The 21,137-nt window shown below is 40.2% G+C and overlaps 1 protein-coding gene across 1 annotated transcript in view; it reads right to left on the reverse strand.

Moving 5' to 3' along the window:
- Positions 1 to 21,137, reverse strand: part of LOC132104307 (disks large-associated protein 3-like) — a 155,677-nt gene that overhangs the window by 9,308 nt on the left and 125,232 nt on the right. The window contains exons 3-5 of the mRNA XM_059509683.1: positions 5,335 to 6,449; positions 787 to 1,007; positions 522 to 624 (exon numbers count right to left, since the gene is read on the reverse strand). Coding sequence (XP_059365666.1) covers positions 522 to 624; positions 787 to 1,007; positions 5,335 to 6,378 — 1,368 coding nt within the window. The 5' untranslated portion in view covers positions 6,379 to 6,449. The remainder of the gene's footprint in view (positions 1 to 521; positions 625 to 786; positions 1,008 to 5,334; positions 6,450 to 21,137) is intronic.

Consider the following 21,137-nt stretch of genomic DNA (forward strand, 5'->3'; position numbering starts at 1 on the left):
TAAGTCACTGCCTAGTTCTGTCTAAGCAACAAGCCAAAACTCCCTAGAAACTTACTAGTTGTGCCCTAGCAACTAGTAGAACACCCTAGCAACCACCAGAACAACCAAGTCATCAGCTAGTATTGCCATAGGAACAAGTAGGACACCATAGAAATTAGCAGAACACCCAAAACCACTGCTTAGTTATGCACCAGAAACCATCCCACACTCTCTAGCAACTAGCAGGACACCCAAGCCACCACTTAGTTATGCTACCCAGAACTCTCTAATAACTACCAAGGTATGCCCTAGCAACTAGCAAGATGCCTTAGTTATCACCAGAACTCCAAATAAGTTCACTAAACCAACCAGCGGAACTACCTAGCGATCACCCAGATCTCCCAAGCAACCAGTACAACACCCTAGCAATGCATTTCAACACTCATAATACTTTCAGTTTTCATGATTACTGAAATAAAAACAAATCATTAAAACAACTTGGAAAACTAACTACATGTAATGTGAACACTGAATGGTTTTACCTGAGTGCTGGTCAGACAGCGTGTGGCGCTACGGGACCGAGTGTGGCCTTTAGGTGTGGTTCGACTGTTCGGGTAGACGTCTGTATACTGTTTACATGAGTACCTAAGAAGAGGAGTACATCATTAAAGACGCAGATTACACTTCTCAGTCCCATAAAGCAAAACACATACATCACTCTATCGCTACTTTTTAATAGTGCAATAACAAATCGCAAAATGGACACAGAGTATGAAAATTAAAACTGAAAACCAAGTGACAACAAACTTGGATGTAGTGGAGGAGCGCTGATCCATGCTGACGGAGCGGCGGAAGGCTTCTCTCTGGGCAATGAGGGCCGATTTGGGTGAGGCTTTGGGGCTGGTGTCTGAGTCAGCACTGTCATCATCCCCCATGGCCTTGATGTAGCTGCCACTGCGCATACGTCTGCAAGGGATCTCACCACCACTGTCAGATGGACCGCCAACACACCAATCATCTGAGGGAACCTACAAGAGACACATGACTTGCTGTCAGCCTGGCCTTTACTTTTCAAAATGACGAGGGGTGAGGCTGTTTTATATTTACTAAAAAAGCTAATATTAAGAAATTTCCATTTTAGACACAATATCGGCAGTTTCTTTGAATCGGCTGAACAAGTTGTTTGAGTGAATGATTCATTGATTCACTCAGAATGTCAGCTGTTTCGTTCTTAAATGTATCTGTAATTTTGAACAAATCAGGGTGAATGATCCAGTGACTCACTCATTAAGGCAATTACTTGTTTCAAACCAGAATGAATCAATGTTTTAAACAAATGAGAAAAGTAAGTGTTTCAATGACTCACTCAATGTAAGAAAGTCACTTGTCGCTACCTATTGGTGTATCAATGTAACTTGTAGTAAGAGTGACTGAAAAACATAATTAATTTGCAGCCTGAAAGCCTGTATGGAGTGATACAAAGTGCTCATTTGTATCACTCCATAGGACCTAAACTTACTGTTATGTGGCTATTGTATATATATCAATCATATGAGAGAAAATTCAGTGATACGGCAACTAAAGGTTTATGTATATCAGGAAAAAAAATATTGTTAGAGCTGTGGCTTTCTGGCCACAGCATGACCAGAGAGAAAGCAGGGTTGAACCGAGGGCAGCTGAGTAAAATGGAATCTGATTGGCTGACAGGAATGAAACGCACCAGCTGTACATTAGAGCTGTCATCACACTCAAGAGCTGCCCCTTGGGCATGGACTGAGCACAGATGTGTGGAGATAGCAGGTTATGGAGGGGAGAGGCAAGATTATTTATTTTCATGAACTCTGCTATCCAGAGCCTTGTCCTTTTCTGATAGCATCACTGTATATTATTGCTGTTGTTTTTTTTTTGCCTCTGCATTTGCTCCCTGTCACATATTTTGAACACATACAATAAAAAGTGATGTCTTACAAGCTGCACAGCCACTATAAGTTGGCTAGACGTTTAATAACATAACCAATAATTCTGAGATGGGTGCAGTTCCAGTATTGTCTATGTTTGACAATGGGATGTTCCCTCTTAAACTCGCTGCTCTCCTCAGTTTTATTGTTTATATATTCTCTGGGTTTCATTTTTTTGTTAATCATTCAGCTTTCACTATGAGGACACATGAACACTGAATTAAATATATCAATGATTCTCAATGGTTCTCATTCTCAAATTTTCCCCCCCAATAGCTCCTGGTATTCATTCTTATTATATTGACATATTTCACTTCCTCCTGCTCCTTTGCTAATTGCGACACAGATTGACTGACTTGTAACAGACGATTCATCTAGTTCATCCCCATGTCTTCATATCAGATCACATCAAAAAACTGCTCTCCCGCGATAAGCCCCTGACTGAGCTATAGCCCACAGCTGGGTTTCTTTCTCCCTCGAGGCTCAGGCTAGCTGAGTCAGCTGCTCTGCCTTCAGCTACCACTGTAAGACCTCACACAATTTCCTCTGGACCAGCTGCTCTTCATGATGGAACAGAATGAACACTGATGGGGACTATATGCATGCTTGGGGCTTCCTAAGCTACAGGATACTCATGATTTAAAGTATTCAAACTACAGTCAAGCTGCTCTTCTGTGAAAAGCAATCACAAGTGGTCAGCCAAAATACATTTGACACCACTAGAGACCTTTTATAACTGTTGCCAGTTGAATAAACTTAACCTCTATGTTAAGACTGTGTCTTAAGAACTAGTCTGATCAACTAGCTACTAACTAATAATGTTTGATTATTAGCTTGTTCAACACAACTATCACAATACACAATGCCTACTTGTAGTTAGTTAATCTTCAGCACTGCTGGCTATGACAATGTACTGTACAGTATGTAGTTACACAGGAACTATTGACAGATAGGATAAATGTGTGTATCATACGGAGTGGGAATGTATGAAAGTTGATAGGTTGTCTCGCTGCGATAAAGTTGCTAAATAATAGTGGTGACCTTACCCTATGTATATCTATCACAGTGAAGCTGATGTTCTGTGTAATTGGAGCTTGCTAATATGACAGGTAGTTATATTAGTGTCAAGGCAAGACCTCTATGCATGTTCCTGTGTTCCTGTCACCCTGGGCAACCAAAGCAGAGAATGTAAGAGACAGCACAGTTGGTTATGTCCGTCACAAAGCATTGACTTTCTCTCTCTCCCACTGAAGAGCCCGGGGACAGAGCAGCCATGAGATGGAGTGCACCTGATGCTTATTGTGCTTTCTCACAGCTGCTATTCAGTCTATAAGGGAAGTCGTTGGGAAGTCGTGGCCTAATGGTTAGAGAGTCGGACTCCCAATCGAAAGGTTGTGAGTTCGAGTCCCGGGCCGGCAGGAATTGTGGGTGGGGGGAGTGCATGTACAGTTCTCTCTCCACCTTCAATACCACGACTTAGGTGCCCTTGAGCAAGGCATCGAACCCCCAACTGCTCCCCGGGCGCCACAGCATAAATGGCTGCCCACTGCTCTGGGTGTGTGCTCACAGTGTGTGTGTGTGTTCACTGCTCTGTGTGCGTGCACTTCGGATGGGTTAAATGCAGAGCACAAATTCTGAGTATGGGTCACCATACTTGGCTGAATGTCACTTCACTTTCACTTTCACTTTCTATAATTTGCTGAAACTGGTCTCCTTTTATTTGAGCACCATGTGTGTGAAGTCCAGGCATGATGCAACATAGTATGAATGCAACAAAATAGATGGCAGGCCACAAGCTATTGGACATACCACTTCTTCTACAAAGCCTGATATTTTCTTTTAACACCACTATAAAGAAACAAGTGTCACGCAGGCAACTTTGTGGGAAAAAAACAAACAAACAAATGCTGGAGAAATCACCAATTTATTCCTAAATTTAGTAGTCAAGTTGCACCTTCCACATACCATTTGCTGAAGATGAACAAATATCTGTGGAACACAAAAGGAGTAATTAGCAAAATGTCTCTGGTGTCTGCTTAAAAAAAAAAAAAACAGTATGTGCACAGGGATACTCTGAAACTTAAAAGTGGTGCTCAACTTATTAGTATTTTGTTATTATTTATTTTTTCATCTGTAAGCCTTATTTAAGTGCTCAGACGTGGCTCACTATACCTGGAGAGCAGCATAACCTTCTAGAGCTCCATTCTGTTACCTTAGAAACATAACCTTAAGCTGACACATGGTGGGAAGTGTGAGAGAGTGTATAGGAGAACAGTTCAACCTGTTGTCATGTCAGACACAGTTTCCACCCCTGTTTGTGCGTGTCCACAAATAAGTATTTGTGGTCGCATACCTAGATGTATTCACAGCAGGTGAGACTAACTGCCAAACAGTATATGTGTGAGAAGAAAAAGAGAGACAGAAAGAAAACAATAATTGAGTCAAAATACAGTATGTGCTGCTTATTTATCAAGGAAGCAACAGGGCATATAGTACAGCTCAGGACAGGACTTCCAATTGTCATTGGTCATGTTGTCACTGGTCACTAGTTTTTTTTTTTTTTAACAAAAGAAAGTCAAAATATTTTCAAGCACCACTAGGAAACTATGCATACCCTTGGTAACACCATGGTAAATTGTTGTAAGAACAATGATTTTGTAATGCAGCTGAAAATTTTTAGCTTTATGTAAATCATATAGGAAGCTGCGCGACACCAAAAAAGCTGAATTATGATGTCAGTGATGTGTGTGTAATTGAGCAGATGAGTAGGAGGAATAGAGCACACAGCTAGCTGATATCAATAGCAGCGTTTCCGAGTGTTTCACAGTGTGCTTTGTGAAGGCCAAGGGTTAATGTGTTGTTTTCCTGTATTCTTGATGCTGTTTTTCACCCATTCACACCCAACTGACAGAGGCTGGAAATGGAATCAGCCTCCATTCTTCACAGCTAGCAACTGATAACAAACAATCATCAAGTTATTTTTTCTTTCACACACGGAAATTGTAATTTAGTGCCGATCCCCATCTCTGCAGACAGATTAATTCTTTTGACAATTAAATGAATTTGCAAGTCAACAAAGACAGCAGACTGATTGTATTTGAGAACAGAGATGCCACATAAATATTGAAATCTCCATAGGAGCCAATTTGTGGTCACTGCACTGCTGGGAAAATGGGCTCACATGTTGTTAAAATTTGTCTCACTTACATACTGGGGTTGTATGCCATTCAGAATTGAAGCCACAGTGCCTTAGGGCCATAGGGAGGGGTGGTTGGTTAGATATGCAGCTAGCTAGCAAGATAGATAGATAGATAGATAGATATAGGTTAAGTAAGCCGATTCTTCAATTATGAATTTAGCACAACCCCGTCACATACACACAATATGCAGAACTTGCCTGCAGATAGTGGAGTGATCGTTCCTTCATTTTGGGATCTAGAGGAACCAATGCCTTCTCAAATCCTCCTCCACCTCCTATGCCACGGGAAGATGGATAGACTTCTCTAGCCTGACTGACCGTCAAGGCCGACCATGTGCTCCTCTTCAGAGAGTGTCCGCTGTCCCCTGCCATGGCTATGTTGTTGCAAGCCAGGCACTCTCCTGGAGGTGGACCCTTAGATTTCCTCAAGGTAAGCTCTTGGATGGCAGCATCCAGGGTCTCATGTCCGGTGGGATACCTGCGTCCCCCCCTGCCTGCACCCACCAGAAAGCTGCTGTCGCTGTCCAGGTTGTCATCGGAGCTCCACCATCCAGCTGTTTTGCTGCGGTGGCGGGAGCTTCGAGACTCATGGCGGGAGTCTCCGCTCTTACTTCGTTCTCGACTCTTGTTCCGACGGGCTGAGCGAGACTGGTGCGTTCCGGAATAATGATGTCCGCCACTTTCCTCGCCACTGCTGCGGTGCCCCCTATCTCTGTCTCGGTACTCTCCCCCACGGGTGCCATTAAACTCTCGTTTAGAGGGCGTCTCCAGTGAATGTGACTTGGCAAAGAGACGTTGGACCGAATTCACCAGATGTCGTATGCGACTTGGACTCTCGCTGCGTTGTTCCCCGCTGGGCGTACGTTGGTACTGCAAGGTGTGGAAGCCGTCTGGGTGGAAGGGCAACTGTTTCTCGAACTGATCCAGAAGGTTTGGTGGGATACGGTGCATCTTTCCCCCATGACCATGGCCGTGCCCTACCGAGGTTAAACACTCTTCACACGTCGAGTCGTAGGGCTGTGGCTGACTAGGGTGTGAGCGAGGGAAGGTGCCTCCACCTGATGGGACCATGGCAGATGGTTCAGGTGGCCCACCAGGCGGGTAGTAGGGGTGGTCATTGTGCCCCTGGTAGTGGTCGGGGTGGTGCATGTAGTCCCTCGCAGTGTCGCAGTCCTCAGGCATGCAGTAGCAAGGCCCAGAGGAGTGTTGCGACAGACTTCGACTCACCTGGTAGCCCTTCATGGCCGGGGCATGGTGGGCCGTCCGGGCCGAGAGGGGGCGCTGTGGGCGCGACAGGGCTGCGCCGGAGTCAACTATAGAGAGAGGGACAGAAAAGGGAACATTCTGATGAGACAGATAAGCAAATGTTAATGTACAGTACATTAAATATCAGCATCATTCTCAAAACACGCTAAACCAACATGTCCCTTGACTTTTCAGATACGAAAAGTATAATGTGAAGGAAGGTACTGTTATTTATTTGATATGAGCTTTTATGGAAGACAACTGAACTAAATTTTTAACTTTAACCCTTGTGCATTGTTCAAATTCACTACCCTTTCGTTATGTTCGGGATGAAAACATCCACTCAATTAAACTGCTGTAAAAATGTATCAGATTCATTTTTTTTTTTTTTTCAATTTTTTTGCATAAATCTGTTTAAAAAAAAAATAAGATTTTAACTAAAATCAAGTTTACCAAGTTCATAAATGATGTCACTGATTTGGGGGAAAAAAACACACATGTGGCTGGATTTTTTATTTATTTTTTACTTTTTATAACAGTCTTGGGCATGTCAAAGATTAGTAGCAACATTGGCTTTGATGCATTTTTAGTTTTTGTGCAGCATTAGATTTAATTTTTTCTCCCTCATTTGTTGTTGGTGGCTGTTTATGCCCCATTGACTTCCATTATAACGACATTTTTTGATTGCAAAGCCATGACACCATACAATCATGCATTCTTGATTGTTTGTGGTTTTCCCTTTTGGGAAGAGGTAAAATTTGTTATTTTTACAGTTGATCACTAGGTGGGACCATGTTTTCATCCACGAACATAACAAAAGGGTAGTGAATTTGCCAACAGTGTTTCATTGAGTTTTTGAAAAATTTCAAAGCATTTTCCCCAAATATGGGTCAAAATAACATTTGTCACTAAAATCATTCCATTAGCTCAAACACACAGAAAGTTGTGGCCAAATTAAGACTCAAGTTTACCCCCTAGTGGAAGAAAACATCCCCAACAACGCATAAGGGTTAAGAAACAAACCACCAATAAATGGTAAATTTTTCTGTAAATTATATAATTTTCCTTTTCAGCGATATGCTGTTTTGTATTCTAATAACCACCACAAACAGCTGACAATGCAGAACAAGCACGCTGCAATATGTCTGATGTAGCAGAGCTGTCACTGACCCTGAACACACATGAGTGACGGAGGGCAAATGCTGTGCAAAAATGACTTGCTACTTTAACTTGGATCACTCTAGGTTCTTTGTTGGAGTGAAACAGTGACTCTATCTCTCAAAATCTGTTCAACTGGCTCAGTCACATTTCTGCTAATTCAACCATTAATCTAGTTCATGTTCATGACTAATACATCTTCTTATTGTTTCACAACACAATCTGTGCCCATTTTATGATCTCAATGATAAAATGGGTCAAAAGCCCGAAAGGAAAGATAGCGAAATGGCTTGTGCTTGTCTGGTGTTTGCTGTGTTATGTGGGCCTGGTCATTGAAGCAGGTGGCATTTCCAAATGCAAGCTATCGCTGACAGATGTTGAGGTGATCATTAGATGGAAATCCGTTAGCCTATTACTTTTAATGAGCTAAATTTGCACAGCTAGCTTGATCCTTTGTGTCATGATCTCTGAGCTCAAAATAGCAGAGCGGTGCTTCACGTTTTGTTAAATATCGTATGCTGTACACCGGCATTGAGAGGTCATTATTTTTCCTGAGGAAGTCACTAAGTGCTTCACAGAAATGAATGACCTTTATAATTTCTATCCCATCCAAAATAAATGTGTCTTTGTTTTTCACACGCAACTTTTGTAAATTATCTACTAATTCTGGTAAACTTATGGGGTCCTTTGATAAATGTGGTATTGTATTTTCACATAGTTTTCACTTATTTATTTTGTGCTTCATCAAACACTAAAGCTTGTTTTGCATTGAGTACCATAACTAAACTGCTTGCTGTGGTGCCATGTAAATGAAACCTAAAAAGAGACTTCAATTAAGTTAAACTTGATGAAAATGTTTTTGTTAACTGAAATAAAAACAAAAACTAACATAACTGGGAAAAACAGAAACTAAAATATGGCCAATTTATTTTATTTATTTCAATAGACAGCAATAACACTAATTTTTTTTTTTTTTTTTTTTTATGTTAACCATTTTTAAATAATACCAGATAGCTCAATAACTTTGAATTTGATAGAAGCTAAATAAACTATTTCAGAAAAAACTTAAACAAAACCTAACAATGATTGAAACTAATGAGCGATAAACAAAAGAAAACTACTTAGAAATATATTTGACAAATTCAAATTATAATAAATCTCATTTAGAACTTTTTGATAAGTTGGTTACTGGTTACTGATTCCCATTCAACATGATAATAATAATAATAATAATAATAATAATAATAATAATAATAATAATAATAAGAAGAAGAAGAAGAAGAAGAAGAAGAAGAAGAAGAAGAAGAAGAAGAAGAAGAAGAAGAAGAAAAAGAAGAAGAAGAATATTAATAATAATAATAGTACCTTTAAAAAATAAATAAATAAAGGAGTGAGAGAAGATGATGCAAAATGCTCTAAACATAATGTTATAAATATATCACATACATGTCTTGTTGATTTCAGAGGGTATCTGATGCGGGTGTACGTTTTTGTGTGCATGCATGTGTGTTTGTGAAAAACTGAAAGAACAAATGTTCACAATGTACATCAAGTTGCATGGTGCTGTCACATCTCTCAGCATGAATAACACAGAGTCTGGTGTTTCCTGTAATTTAGTAGAGGCTTCTGTCAATCAATGCCACTCAACACCACTTCAGGTGCCAGCTGGCCCCTGTTTGCCTCCCGTGGCATCATCACACCATCTCCTCCCTGAACCAGAGATGAAAATGGAGATGAAAACAAGAGAGGGCATGAAACCCGTCCCATCATTTCCATTCTCCCTCTCCTTGCCAGCTCAGAGTCTCTCCAGACAATCTCTCTCTCTCCATTTCTCCCTCGTTCTGACCTACTTCTTTCACTCCGGTTTATGTCGCTGTTGCCTGTCTATTTCATCGCCAGCTGCTTGAAAGTTAGTAAAGGTCTCTTTATTTGTTTCTCTGTTTATCTGTATGTGTTTCTGTCCCTTTCTCACTCTTTATAGACTCACAGCCCTGTACAGTATTAGTATGGTGTTCCTAATAATCCTTTAGGTGAGTGTATATGCAGCACACATACCTACATATCTACACACACATACAAACATTTATACACATTACAATTATGATACACATAACTACTCACATATATATATATATATGTTAGTGGTGGGCCGTTATCGGCGTTAACATGCTGCGTTAACAGGAGACTCTTATCGGGCGATAAAAAAATATCGCCGTTAATCTATTCTCAAAGTTGGGTTGAGAGCTGGGTTCATACTACACGAGCGATGATGACTTTCACCTTGATATTTTAGCGCGGATGTACTGTATACCTAGCCGAATTGCACTGTAGGGGGAGAGAATGAGTCTTTAAACCTGTGTGTATGCATAATGTGAAATTACCACATCAAACGTGACGTGCTAACATGGATGCAACTGAAGCCGCCGGGGTGTGCTTCAGGGAATTTTTTTTAAGAAGCTTCCCAATGGAAACCTCGACAAGACGCACGCCTGTTTCACACAATCCATCTGCAGTGCGTATGCAATCCGTGTGAGTTACGTGCTGAAGCAGCACACACTCATACTCATTGTGCTTTCACCCAGGACGCATTTGCAGTCTGCTACTCGGTAACGTTACGTGAACGATCACTGCACTGCTGCAGACGCAACGCTCATGGAACGCACTGATGGACCGCAACTGCGTGAACACTGGAATCCGTTAACATGGGTGCGTAAAAAAATATTAAACGCATATGCACTGCAGATATTATTACTGTATGTGTGAAACAGGCGTAAGGTTGTTTGCACCCTGTGCAATGTGGAATTAGTTTACAGCTTTCTCAAGCACTTTGTGATGCATTTTGGAAAAAGGAAACAGCCCCTGGTCTAAGGCACCACCTGTCTTCAGAAACCCGTTCTCAAAGACTTAACATTACTTTTAGTCCTTATTTTATTTGGGTAGCACACATATTCTGAATGCCTTTGGCAGAATTCAAATGAGCCATTTTAATCTAGATTAATCTAGATTAATTCCAAGATTACAGTGAGATTAATCTAGATTAAAAAATTGATCTATGCCCACTTCTAATATTTATATATATATTTAAAGTAAAGTATATATATATATATATATATATATATAAAGTACAGACCTAAAGTTTGGACACACCTTGTCATTCAAAGAGTTTTCTTTATTTTCATGACTATGAAAATTGTAGAGTCACACTGAAGGCATCAATGGCTATTTGACCAAGAAGGAGAGTGATGGGGTGCTGCGCCAGATGACCTGGCCTCCACAGTCACCGGACCTGAACCCAATCGAGATGGTTTAGGGGTGAGCTGGACCGCAGACAGAAAGCAAAAGGGCCAACAAGTGCTAAGCATCTCTTGGGGAACTCAGGTGACTACCTCTTGAAGCTCATCAAGAGAATGCCAAGAGTGTGCAAAGCAGTAATCAAAGCAAAAGGTGGCTACTTTGAAGAACCTAGAATATGACATATTTTCATATACATTGTTATGTATATAATTCCATATATAATTCCACGTGTTAATTCATAGTTTTGATGCCTTCAGTGTTAATTTCACAATTTTCATAGTCATGAAAATAAAGAAAACTCTTTGAATGAGGAGGTGTGTCCAAACTTTTGGTCTGTACTGTATATATAAATATATATATATATATATATATATATATATATATATATATATATATATATATAGATATAGATATATATAGACTAGTCGAGTAGTCGAGTGATCGACTACTTCAACCACTAGTTGGCGCTGTCGGAAACAATCAACTACTCGAGCATGCATTAACCATAATGCATACAAAGTGTTGGCAAGTATGACATGAATTTTAGAATTACAATTTTGTGTGTAGCTGTTACTTTCTATGACCTTATCTATGTTGCATGTAAAATTAAAATATGTAATGTAATAATTAGGGGTGTGTCTAATTATTTGTGTCTAATTTAATGGCACGGATAATGGCTTCATAAAGAATAACAGACAAATAAATTCTGAATAATTCTGCCTGAATACTCTGCTGAAGCTGGCACAGTCCGGAGTTTGCTAGATAACAGTTGAGTCAGGGGATCAGTGCAATATTATACACAGACCTCTAAAGTCACAAGTGTTAAGTGAATGAATGTAAACCTTATGAATGAAAAGAGTGCAAATCAAACACTGCATTGCTGTTGTCTCTCCGTGCATCTCTCAGAAATCAGAGCTTTGCAAGAGTAATATCACCTATAATAATACATCATACATGTTCTATTATTTGTATATGTTTAAAAGGCAATGATTTAAACCTTAGGCTACGATATGATATGAATGAATGGATTAAGCACAGCGCTCACCAATCAAACAGCCGCACTGCGCGTCTCAGTCTCTCAAAAACCAGTTCTCTCTCAAGAGTAGACTAATAATCAACTTAGATATGGATACATTATCTACTTGTCCTACATGTCTGCATCTTTATCTTTAGCTGGTTTGCGTGGCACATTTTTTTTAGTGAAGTTCACTAAATATTAAGACTTAATTAACTCGACATACTTGTTCAGTGAAAACTATGACCGGTGTATATTTTCGTTACGATGTTGATTTTGAATATACCGCCATACCAGTGTATTTAATTACTCAGCGTTCGAAAGCAACGTTATGCTGTGCTGCGGCCGCGAGACACTGTTTCAGACGGACCCTTTACAATGTTGCACTTCTAAGCAGCGACTGCGAGGCGTGGTGAGGGTACACACAGCAGTGCTCTGGTGTTATGTTATAAAGCCTGTTTCACACAGTCCGTCTGCAGTGCGTATTAACCATAGACAGTAAAAGATTAAAAGGTATTAATGGATTCCAGCTGCACGAGGTGTCAAGGAGCGGTGCTCTGCAGCACTGCAACGATTGTTAATGTACCGAGTCTATTTTTGCTGTGCGCTGAATTAAAGTGAAAGCGCATTGTTTGCGGGAAAAATGAACATGGATTGACATGGAAACGCAGTCACATGGGTTTTTGGCTAGGTTTAAAACAAGAAAAAGAGCACTTTTAGATAAACAAGGAAAACAATATATATGTTCAATTTTATGGAAGCAGAAAAACAAAGTTCATTAAGACTTGTGGGATTGCTTGTGATAAAGATTTAAATGGAAAATACAAAAGACTGTATCTGTCTGTGGTGTTTTAATTTTAAATATTTTAACAAGAAAAGTAGGCTAATTATTGTGTTTAAATGTTTTGCCGCTTGCTTGAGCAGCTTATTATACAAACCTAGAAGTAAAATGCATGAATAATGCATTTGTTTATTTTTATTGAGTTAAACTAATGTCTATATGAAAGATCGTTACTGTTCTGTAATAAAAGACTTACGATGCTGAAAAAAAAATATTTTAACATGATATGAAATCAAAACAATGAACAAATGTTGTGTTTGTGGACTAAACAGACGCGGATCAGTAGCGGACTGCAAACACGTCCTGTGTGAAAGCACAATGAGTCCGTGCTGCGGACTGCATAAGCACCGCAGGCAGATTATGCATAGATAATATCCATTTTATGCAAGTGCTGTCGGGCTAAAGCCTTAGCCGTAAGCATGTCTTGGAATATCAACCAGTAGAAAATGCATTGTACACCTGATTATGCATGAAAAAAAAAAAAAAAACGTCATAAACCGGAAAACATAACTGGCATAATTTTGAAAAAAAAAAACGGTATATACATTTTTGGTCAAACCGCCCAGCACTACATAACGGTCTTATCAACGTTGTATCCGAATGCAGATACGATATGGGTTATTGTGAAGAGGAAGATAAGTAACATCTGGCAAACAAATACAAAGGAGCTGAAGGCTGCTATCAAAGCACCCAGATAGCAAACTGACATAGAATCAACGTAGAATCGACGTTTCTCGTGGCGTCGAAACGACATTGATCTCCGACGTCGATCCAACATCGTTTTGCTCATCGGGTTAACATTTATTCAACGTCAGGCACGCCATTCAAAACTAACGGAAAATCGAACATGCAGAATTTACATAAACACTCAACCCCCGATTCAGCCCATTACAAATCTGCTTGTGTGTGTGTGTATACTATGAGACCTAATAGTTGACTTGACCCTCTAACGCTTGCACTCTCTATTTGTTTTCTCACCGCTTGTTTCCTTAAAAAAAAGAAGAAAAAAAATCAACTTCAGACTTCAGGTAACTTAGCCTATAATATTCAGTGGCAGATGGATAACCCACGAGGCTATATAAAATAATGCAGAAAAATACATTTCGTTACTCTCATTCTGTGAGAGTGCATGCGCGGATCTCCGATTTCTCTGATCAAGTTTCAACATAGACCCGACGTTATGATTTCGATCAGATTCGTCGGCTGTGTCGGTTGATGAGTCAACGTGATTTCGACGTTGAATCGATGCTTTATTTTCCACTAAATAACGTTTTGATGTTCCAAGCAAATAGTGAACGTTGATTCAACATCGAAATGTGATCGACGACCGATTCTGACCTTTACAACCAAAAATCGACGTTGAATCAACGTCTGCTTGCTATCTGGGCAACCTGGGCTTCAATAACACCTCAGCAGTGCCACAGGCAGATCGCCTCCATACCACGCCGCATTGAATAAGTAATTTGTGCAAAAGGAGACCCAACCAAGTATTGAGTGCATAATTAAACCTGCTTTGGAGCTCTTGACCATTTCTGTTTTGTAAATCTTTTTTTTTTATTGATCTTTGAGAAAATTTTGATACTGAATTCTACATTTTCCTGAGCTGTAAGTCATGACCATAAGAATTAAAAAAAAAAAAAAACCTTGAAATATTTCAGTTTGTGTGCAATGAATCTAGAATATAAGTTAGCTTTTTTTAAATTAAATTACGAAAAAATAAATAACTTTCCCACGATATTCAAATTTTTTGGGATGCACCTGTATACAGTATAATTATGTACAGTATTTTTCTACTTTGGTATCCTCCAGTATGCAAATATTAGTCTATCCCTTTTCATGTGCTCAGTTATAATAGCATCAGTGTGTGGGTCAACAGACTGAGGGCTGCCAGGCCTGTAAAAAAAACAAAAAAACATTTTGTTAGCTGGCTCCAGTATTATAGGATATAATACAGATTAAGTCATGAAAATAATGACAATAATATCAGGCAGCAGCACATTGCTATGGGTCTTTATTACATACACGAGTGTAGATTCCAAATTCTGCCGTCAGTGTTGGTGAATGTCATTTAAATCAAACTGAATTCAGCACAGAGACAATGCTAGTGATGTGAGACTTCCGCACAACTAGCTAAGAATGCACACTCTGTCCTATTAATAGCTCCAGCAATTGTGTCTTTTTTTCAAACAGCGACTTTTGCTAAATCATTCATGATAATACAAAAGAGCAGATATGTCCCAGGCTTTTCCAGAACGTTATCTTATTCTCACATAACCTTACGCACATTTGTTCCCAGCGATGGCCCCATTCAGCCCTAAGAGCATGTAGAGATCTCTCTCGTTAAATATTTAGAATTGTTCAACGAGGCTTTGTTAATTTTCTGTAATTGGACTGGGAGGTTGTCATTACGGATGTGAGAACATTGCAGAGCTGATAGGAGAAAATTGGATTCACTTTAGGCCTATAAAAAGCAGATAGAGAGACAGAACAGGAGAGGAAAACATCGCAATGGTCATTATTTTTTGAGATCATGAGATTTTTTTTATGTTTTTTTACAGCAAAGGCTGTGCACTAACATCCTTAAACCCCCAAGCCATGCAAAGCAATGATTTCTGCATGGAAATGCACTTTTCACAAGCACGGTTGGATGAATTAATGAATTAATGGATAAAGAGGTATATATGGAAATTATGATGTATTATGTGGAATTTGTTGAGGATGTGAGAAATTTCATATGACATCAAATCAATCAGTGATTAGTTAGTGAAATGTTATTCCAACCCTTGGGTGGGTAAAAAAAAAAAAGGATGCATAACTGCATTTCGTGGCTCAGTCCTTCTGTCATGCATACATATTATCTTCCTGTAATAGCTTTTATAAGGACTGCAAGCTTTTACATACATTTTGAATGAGATTTTCACATATAGCTGGTCTTTACAGAGCAAGCTATTGAAAAATGCAAATCAGCTCCATAGAGATAAAAAAATGACAAGGGAATGCAGACAATGGGTATATTTTGGTTGACATTCCAGTAACATTTGCATGGGTACAATGGTATTAGCGTGTGTTGGTTTTCAAGTTCTGACTGCAATTCTGCTACAGTAAATGACAAGCAAGTGATATTTAGGCTGGAAACATCACAGTGTTTTAAGAACAAATTCTTTTAAAAGGGATAGTTCACCTCAAAATTCAAATAATCATCATCATTTACTTATCATAATGTTGTTCTAAACCTAAATGACCTTTTATGTAGAACACAAAATGAGAAATGCAATAAAATGTACTGACAATTTTTCATATGACAATAAATAAGGATCTGGGTTGTTATCTGTTGAGCTCCATTATGATAAAAACACACAAAATGACTTTATTTTCATAAATGACACTTTTTTTTATTGAAAATTTATTGAAATTCTTCATGTTATTCGACTTTTTGTATTGTCTAAAAAATTTGCTGCATGTGGTAACATCAGCATGAATAGATTTTATTCGAGAACCTAATTGAAAATATTATTTAACATCAACTAATCAGCCTAAATACATCAGGTTACACCAACACAACTGAATCTACAGGTTATATCAGGTAGAAATATCTCTGTAAGGTAGCACTTGCTGCAGTTTTTACAGTGTATACAGAAGAAAAGGGTTAGGTTTGGATGAAAATGCAGACTGACCGAAGTCATCAATTCTGTGCACACACAAATACAGTATTTGTATACTGTGTGTGGACTCAGACAGACCATTACACGCATACACTCCTCACAGGTGAATGGTTTTGATATGATTTCTCTCTAAATCCCCGTCTTGCAAAAGGATAAGCTCTTGCCTCATCCCTTCCCCAGCCCGCTCTATCCTTCACCTCCAGATGGACACTAACAGATAAATGAGAATTCACACCCTGAGGGCAATATCTCTGCTGCGTCTACCACTCTTTCTTCTCCTTCTCTACAGGTGAGGCTGCCTGCTCCTGAGAAGGACAGGCTTTGAGATCCTGTTCTTCCCAGGAAGAGGGCCTTTCTAAAAGAGGTACAATTGTGAGTGATCGAAATTAAGGGTCAAAAAGGTAAAGGACTAGAATCACATGACCTTTCTTGTATCAAACAGAATGTGGGATTTAAGGACAAATTCAATACAAGTTGAGCTCCATCTATAGCATTTGTGGAGCAAATGGAGCTGATTTTTGAAGTACATAAAAGCAGAATTGTGAAGCTTATAATTTTTATAAAACCAATTACTGTATATCAGAATCAGAATCAGAATCAGAATGAGCTTTATTGCCAGGTATGTTCACACATACGAGGAATTTGTTTTCGTGACAGAGCTCCGCAGTGCAACATAACAGCGACAGAACAAAAAACACAATAAGGAATAAAAAATACAAAAAAATACAAATAGGTGGGTAAGGATTGACAATATACAAATTGACAATGTATGGCAGGTATATTAAAGAGCATTTATGTATGTACATGTATATTATGTGGAAAAATTGTAACTGTACGCTAAGTATGTGTGTTTGGATAAATAAGTGTATGTGTATATAAATATAAATATAAGTAGTATAGTGTGTTCCATGTATGTACATGTATATTATGTGCAAAAGATTTACGTGTACGCTAAGTATGTGTGTTGGATAAAAAGTGTAGTGTATATAAATATAAATAGTGTAGTGTGTCCCACAGTTATTATCAGCTGTTCATAAGATGGATTGCCTGGGGGAAGAAACTGTTCCTGTGTCTGGTCGTTCTGGTGCTCAGTGCTCTGTAGCGTCGACCAGATGGCAACAGTTCAAAGAGGGAGTGTGCTGGATGTGAGGGGTCCAGAGTGATTTTAACAGCCCTTTTGCTCACTCTGGATAAGTACAGTTCTTGAATAGATGGGAGGGTTGTACCGATAATTCGCTCAGCAGTCCGGACTACCCTCTGTAGTCTTCTGAGGTCCGATTTAGAAGCTGAACTGAACCAGACAGTTACTGAAGTGCAGAGGATGGATTCGATGATGGTGGAGTAGAACTGTTTCAGCAGATCCTGTGGCAGGTTAAACTTCCTCAGCTGGCGAAGGAAGTACAACCTCTGCTGGGCCTTTTTCACAATGGAGTCAATGTGAATGTCCCACTTCAGGTCCTGAGAGATAGTGGTGCCCAGGAACCTGAATGACTCCACTGCAGTCACAGTGCTGTTCATGATGGTGAGTGGGGGGAGTGCAGGGGGGTTTCTCCTGAAGTCCACGATCATCTCCACTGTTTTGAGCGTGTTAAGCTCCAGGTTGTTGAGACTGCACCAGACAGCCAGCTCTTTAACCTCCTGTCTGTAAGCAGACTCGTCACCGTCCTGAATGAGGCCGATGAGTGTGGTGTCATCTGCAAACTTCAGGAGCTTGACAGAGGGGTCCTTAGATGTGCAGTCATTAGTGTACAGGGAGAAGAGCAGTGGGGAGAGAACACAGCCCTGGGGAGCTCCGGTGCTGATTGTACGGGTGCTGGATGTGTATTTTCCCAGCCTCACTAGCTGCTGCCTGTCTGTCAGGAAGCTGTTGATCCACTGACAGACGGAGGTGGCCACGGAGAGCTGAGTTAGTTTGGGCAGGAGGAGGTTTGGGATGATCGTGTTGAAGGCAGAGCTGAAGTCCACAAACAGGATCCTCACATAGGTCCCCGGTCTGTCTAGGTGTTGCAGAACATAATGCAGTCCGATGTTTACTGCATCGTCCACAGACCTGTTTGCTCTGTAGGCAAACTGAAGAGGATCCAGCAAGGGTCCAGTGATGTCCTTCAGGTGGGCCAGCACCAGTTTTTCAAATGACTTCATGACTACAGACGTTAGAGCCACAGGCCTGTAGTCATTTAGTCCTGTAATTTTGGATTTCTTTGGGATGGGGATGATGGTGGAGCGTTTGAAGCATGAAGGGACTTCGCACAGCTCCAGCGATCTGTTGAAGATCTTTGTGAAGATGGGGGCCAGCTGGTCAGCACAGGATTTCAGACAGGCTGGTGTAACACAATCTGGGCCTGGTGCTTTTTTCCTTTTCTGCTTCCTGAAGACCTGGCGCACCGCATCCTCGCTGATCTGTATTGCAGGTGTGGGGGAGAGGGGGGATGCAGGAGGTGTGAATGGTGAGAGCGCTTGATTGGAGAGGTGATCAGGATGGGTTGCAGGAGTTGTGAGTGGTGTGAACAGTTGTTTGGAGAGGCATTCAGGGTTGGTTGCAGGAGTTGTGAATGGTGAGAGCGGTTGATTGGAGAGGTGATCAGGATGGGTTGCAGGAGCTGTTAATGGTGTGAACGGTTGTGTGGAGAGGCATTCAGGGTTGGTTGCAGGAGCTGTGAATGGTGTGAACGTTTGTTTGGAGTGGCATTCAGGGTTGGTTGCAGGAGTTGTTATTGGTGTGAACGGTTGTGTGGAGAGGTGTTCAGGGCAGGTGATGGGTGTTCTTTCAAACCTGCAGTAAAACTCGTTCAGATCGTCTGCCAGTCGTTGATTTTCCACAGTGCTGGGGGGTGGTGTCTTGTAATTGGTGATCTTCTTTAGGCTTTTCCACACTGATGCGGAGTCGTTCGAAGTGAACTGAGTCCTTATTTTTTCAGAATAATTCCTCTTTGCCACTTTGATCTCCTTTTCCAGTGTGTATTTAGCCTGTTTATACAAGACATTGTCCCCCTTCACGTAAGCATCTTCTTTGGCCTGACGGAGCTGTCTGAGTTTTGCAGTGAACCACGGTTTGTCATTGTTGTAATTTAGTTGAGTCTTGGTAGGAATACACATATCCTCACAGAAACTGATATATGATGTTACGGTCTCTGTGAGTTCGTCCAGATCGGTGGCAGCAGCTTCAAAAACACTCCAATCAGAGTTAATTCTAGTGTTAAAAACTGTGTATTATTTGAGCCTTTAAAGTTACATTTTAGGGTTTTATGTTTTGGACAGGATCAAATTGAATGTTACGTCACATAGAGAAGCTTAACCACATCAACTCTGGGGACCCACCGGTGGGTCCAATATTGCATATGCCTAATTCTCCAAAAACATCTAGCAGCTAGCTCTCTCTCTCTCTCTCTCTCTCTCTATATATATATATATATATATATATATATATATATATATATATATATATATATATATTTTTTTTTTTTTTTTTTTTTTTTACAGTAAATACATTTTTTGTGACACAAAAGATTTCAAACACTGTTCTTTTATGAAAAGGAGGAACAATTGAAAAACTATTTCAGTGGTGATCAACAATCTACTCAAAACACTGTCGATGGAGCTAAACTTAACCCAGAATCATCCTTTAATGCAGTCCAAGTAAACAGTTTCATCAAACCCTCTGGCAGATTTTACATCTAAAAATAGGAGAAAAAAAAAGTTGTTCTTTAATTTCAAAGAACTGATTCATCTTTTTAGCAGCTCCCCCCTCCTTTCCATCTTTCAGTGCCTCAAGTCATCGGCAGCCCGGAGCTCAATATGAGAGAGGATGGAGCAATTTATCAATCTTTCTCCAGACAGACTATCAAAGTGAGAAGAAAAGTGAACATTTCTGCTTCTCTGAAGTCTAACGCCTCACCATTTCACATGACTAATTTTGTGCCTTACTCTCTAAAATGCTATATCTAATACAACATATTTCTCCTTTCTAGAGACATAAAGAGAGAAAATAGGGGAAGGGTTGAGCGATTGCATGCCCAACCCCCTCTGGTCCCTCACTCGGGGAGGTAGAGAGAAAAGATGAGGCTGCAAAAGAAAAACGGGAAGAGCGGAGACATTGAAGGACAAAATGGAAGGTCAAAAACTAGGCGTAGAGAAAATGGAGGGAGAGTACAGTAAAAAGATGTGGAGGGGATGAACAGGAACATGCATCGGTAATACCAGAGATAGATATCACACTTATCAGCTTGGAGATGTGTGGTTGATACCAAACTTACAGTAGATAGATCATCCATTTCTGCTGATATTTATGAGCATTGTGAGGCTACAAAGAGAAAAAAATCACAATCTCTGCAAAGCGTAAGACACGAAATGGCAAAGAAATGCATGTTATTGTGCGTACGTGATGTGTCGAGACTATCGAACTCACCTACAATCACGTGAGCGGCCCGTTTTGACTCTCTTTGATCTAATAGCCTGTTCTAGGTTTGTGCTTTGGTACAGATATGTTGAATATTCATACAAACATAACCTCTCTTTCATCCTCTCAGTCATTCTTTTCATTTCCATCTCTCTCACACACCAGCCCAGAGAGTACAATAAGCCCAGGTGCTCATGTGTTAATGGATGTTATGCTCATTATTCATGTTACGGGCCCATGCACCATTAGTACTGTGAGTAGGACAGAGGGTTGAGAGGGATTTAAACAGCTTTCTGCTTTTTTTTACTGACTGCTTTACTGAGCAAACACTGGTTTAGCGGTGCTCGTACGAGGACTCTGAGCCACATCACCTCTCTGACGGTGGGGGAT

Source organism: Carassius carassius, chromosome 25, assembly GCF_963082965.1.
Source record: "Carassius carassius chromosome 25, fCarCar2.1, whole genome shotgun sequence".
NCBI lineage: Eukaryota > Metazoa > Chordata > Actinopteri > Cypriniformes > Cyprinidae > Carassius > Carassius carassius.